General features: G+C 41.5%; 1 protein-coding gene across 1 annotated transcript in view; it reads left to right on the top strand.

Moving 5' to 3' along the window:
• TMEM128 (transmembrane protein 128) overlaps positions 1 to 2,546 on the top strand; it is an 8,274-nt gene that overhangs the window by 3,385 nt on the left and 2,343 nt on the right. The window contains exon 5 of the mRNA XM_015565798.1: positions 2,324 to 2,432. Within this exon, the coding sequence (XP_015421284.1) occupies positions 2,324 to 2,423 (100 nt within the window). The 3' untranslated portion in view covers positions 2,424 to 2,432. The remainder of the gene's footprint in view (positions 1 to 2,323; positions 2,433 to 2,546) is intronic.

The following is a 2,546-nucleotide window of genomic DNA, read 5'->3' as shown; positions in this document are numbered from 1 at the left end:
GAATCGAGCCAATACCTCAAAATCCCTTCCCACCTCCCCATAGTCACTGCCCCAAGTAAACACTGTCCTGACCTGTGTGCTGATTGCTCTCGTGCACCTCGTAAGTACTCTGTTCTGTCTTTTTTTTTTTTTAAACTTTATAGAAATGGACTCGTAGCATCTATTCTTTGATGTTTGCTGTTTACACATATGATTCATCCGCATTGTTGTGAGTAGCAGTTGTTCATTGCTGTCGGGCAGTCCAGCCTGTAGCTGAATCCCAGTTTGTTTTTCTATTGATAACATTTGGATTGTTTCCAGTTTGGAGGTGTTATTAATGAAGCTATCAAGAACATTCTAGTGTATGTCTCTTGAGAATATGTGCACATTTCTGTTGGATGTATATGTGAGAGAGACACTTGATCGGTTGCCTCCCACACACACCCCGACTGGGACTGGGGATCGAACCCACAACCCAGTGTGAACCAGCCATCTTCCACATTGATTTTCAGCATTCCAAGAAACCTGACTTAATGAGGAGGCGTTATCTCTACAAGTGAAATTGTTGGCTCATAGGGTGTGCATGCCTCCAATTTCAGTAAATAATGCCACACTATTTTACAACGAGATTGTCCTTTTTTTTTTAATTTCTTTTTTTAAAAAAAATATATTTTTATTCATTTCAGAGAGGATGGGAGAGGGAGAGAGAGATAGAGGTAGAAACATCAGTGATGAGAGAGAATCATTGATCGGCTGCCTCCTGCACACCCCCTACTGCGGATCGAGCCCACAACCCAGGCATGTGCCCTTGGCCAGAATTGAACCTGGGACCTTTCAGTCCGCAGGCTGACGCTCTATCCACTGGGCCAAGTCAGCTAGGGCTATATGCTTTTGCTCTTATAAAAATACCTCAGTTGGTGTCTTTCTTCATAAGTTAATAGGCACTCAGTGAGAAAAAAGTGATTTTATTGTTTACAAAAGTACACTTGCTCACTGAAGAAATATCTGTTAAATACAGTAAATACAAAAGAAATAGCCAAAACCGGTTTGGCTCAGTGGATAGAGCGTTGGCCTGCGGACTGAAGGGTCCCAGGTTCGATTCCGGTCAAGGGCATGTACCTGGGTTGCGGGCACATCCCCAGTGGGCGATGTGCAGGGCAGCTGGTCCAGTGGGGGATGTGCAGGAGGCAGCTGATCGATGTTTCTCTCTCATCGATGTTTCTAACTCTCTACTCTCCCCCCTTCTCTCTAAAAAAAAATCAATAAAATATATTAAAAAAAAAAAGAAAGAAAGAAATCCCAGGATCCTGCCTGTCAGGGAGAAAAATTACTCTTTATGTACAGCGAGTCCTCACTTAACATCGTCGTTAGGGTCTGTGACGTTAAGTGAAACAACATAAAAGAAACGGGCTTTACCACAGGCCAATGGATATAAGCAAGAGTGCCGTTCTGCATGGCTCAGTGTCACGATGAAATGCTGTTTCGTGGATGTAGCCCTTTGGTTTGTTTGTTTCTTGATGTTAAATCAATTATGATTTTGGAAAACCACCTGCTTTTGTACATACTCAGTTTAAACCTTTTTTTTTTAAATGATTTATTTTCTGTAGTTGAAGGTCAAGGGTATTTAACATATTACGTTATGATGTGGCTCTTATTAACCCTTCAGTAATGTAGGTAGGCAGCTGTGTTATTTTACATTTTCTTACAAGGCTACTGTCACCCCCAGAAATGTTATTTAATTTTTCAGGACAGTATAATTATAGCTCTTTTAAAGTTCTACTTACTAAAATGTTACATTTTAAAGTCAATAACTGTCTGAAGCATTTAATTGACTATAGTTCTTCCCATTTACCTTCTGCTCTTATGAATTCAGTTCACAAAAGTCAGTTGCACTTAAAGTGTTTTACCTTAGTGATAGGAATAGTGTTTTTCTCAGTGGAAAATTTAATAGCAAGTTATAAATGGTTGCTTTTTTCATTCTGTTTCTAACAGAAAAATGCTTTTAACCATCTTTTTACCGTAATGGTTTGATAGTGTGGGATGTTGAGAGCAGACTACGGCCATTCTAGTTCATGTCCCATTGCAGACCCCGACTTTAATCACTTAAGTTCCCTTCAGCCAAGCCGGCCTGCATTAGAAGACCTGTGACTCTAGTCCAAGTACTTTTTGAAGAGATTATGATAGTTCCAATATTTGTTAGATCGCATCATTGAGAGGAAAAAAAATACACATAATGTTGTTGGCTGAATGAACTTGTAGTAACAGTTCTCCGGCTGCAGACCCTACAGCAGAATAAGCGTGTGTAGCTGGTAGCTGGTTGTCAGCCTGTGGTCTCTCCTTTCAGCTTCAACATCGCTTTGTGGCCCGTGTGGTCGTTTTTCACTCCGCTGCTGCTGTTCACCCAGTTCATGGGCCTTGTGATGTTCATCTCGCTCCTCGGGTGATTCCCGCAGGTAAGCTCGGGAATGGTCGCGCTCTTACTGCTCTCATCTGGAGAACATCTTTCACAACAGTTTCAGGTGACCTCCTGTGATTTGGTGCATTTGTGTTCACACTGGCTGTTTTCT

This window comes from Myotis davidii, unplaced genomic scaffold (assembly GCF_000327345.1).
Source record: "Myotis davidii unplaced genomic scaffold, ASM32734v1 scaffold960, whole genome shotgun sequence".
NCBI classification, from domain to species: Eukaryota; Metazoa; Chordata; class Mammalia; order Chiroptera; family Vespertilionidae; genus Myotis; species Myotis davidii.
The sequence above is the reverse complement of the archived record's forward strand: the minus strand, read 5'-3'. Positions and strand labels throughout refer to the sequence as shown.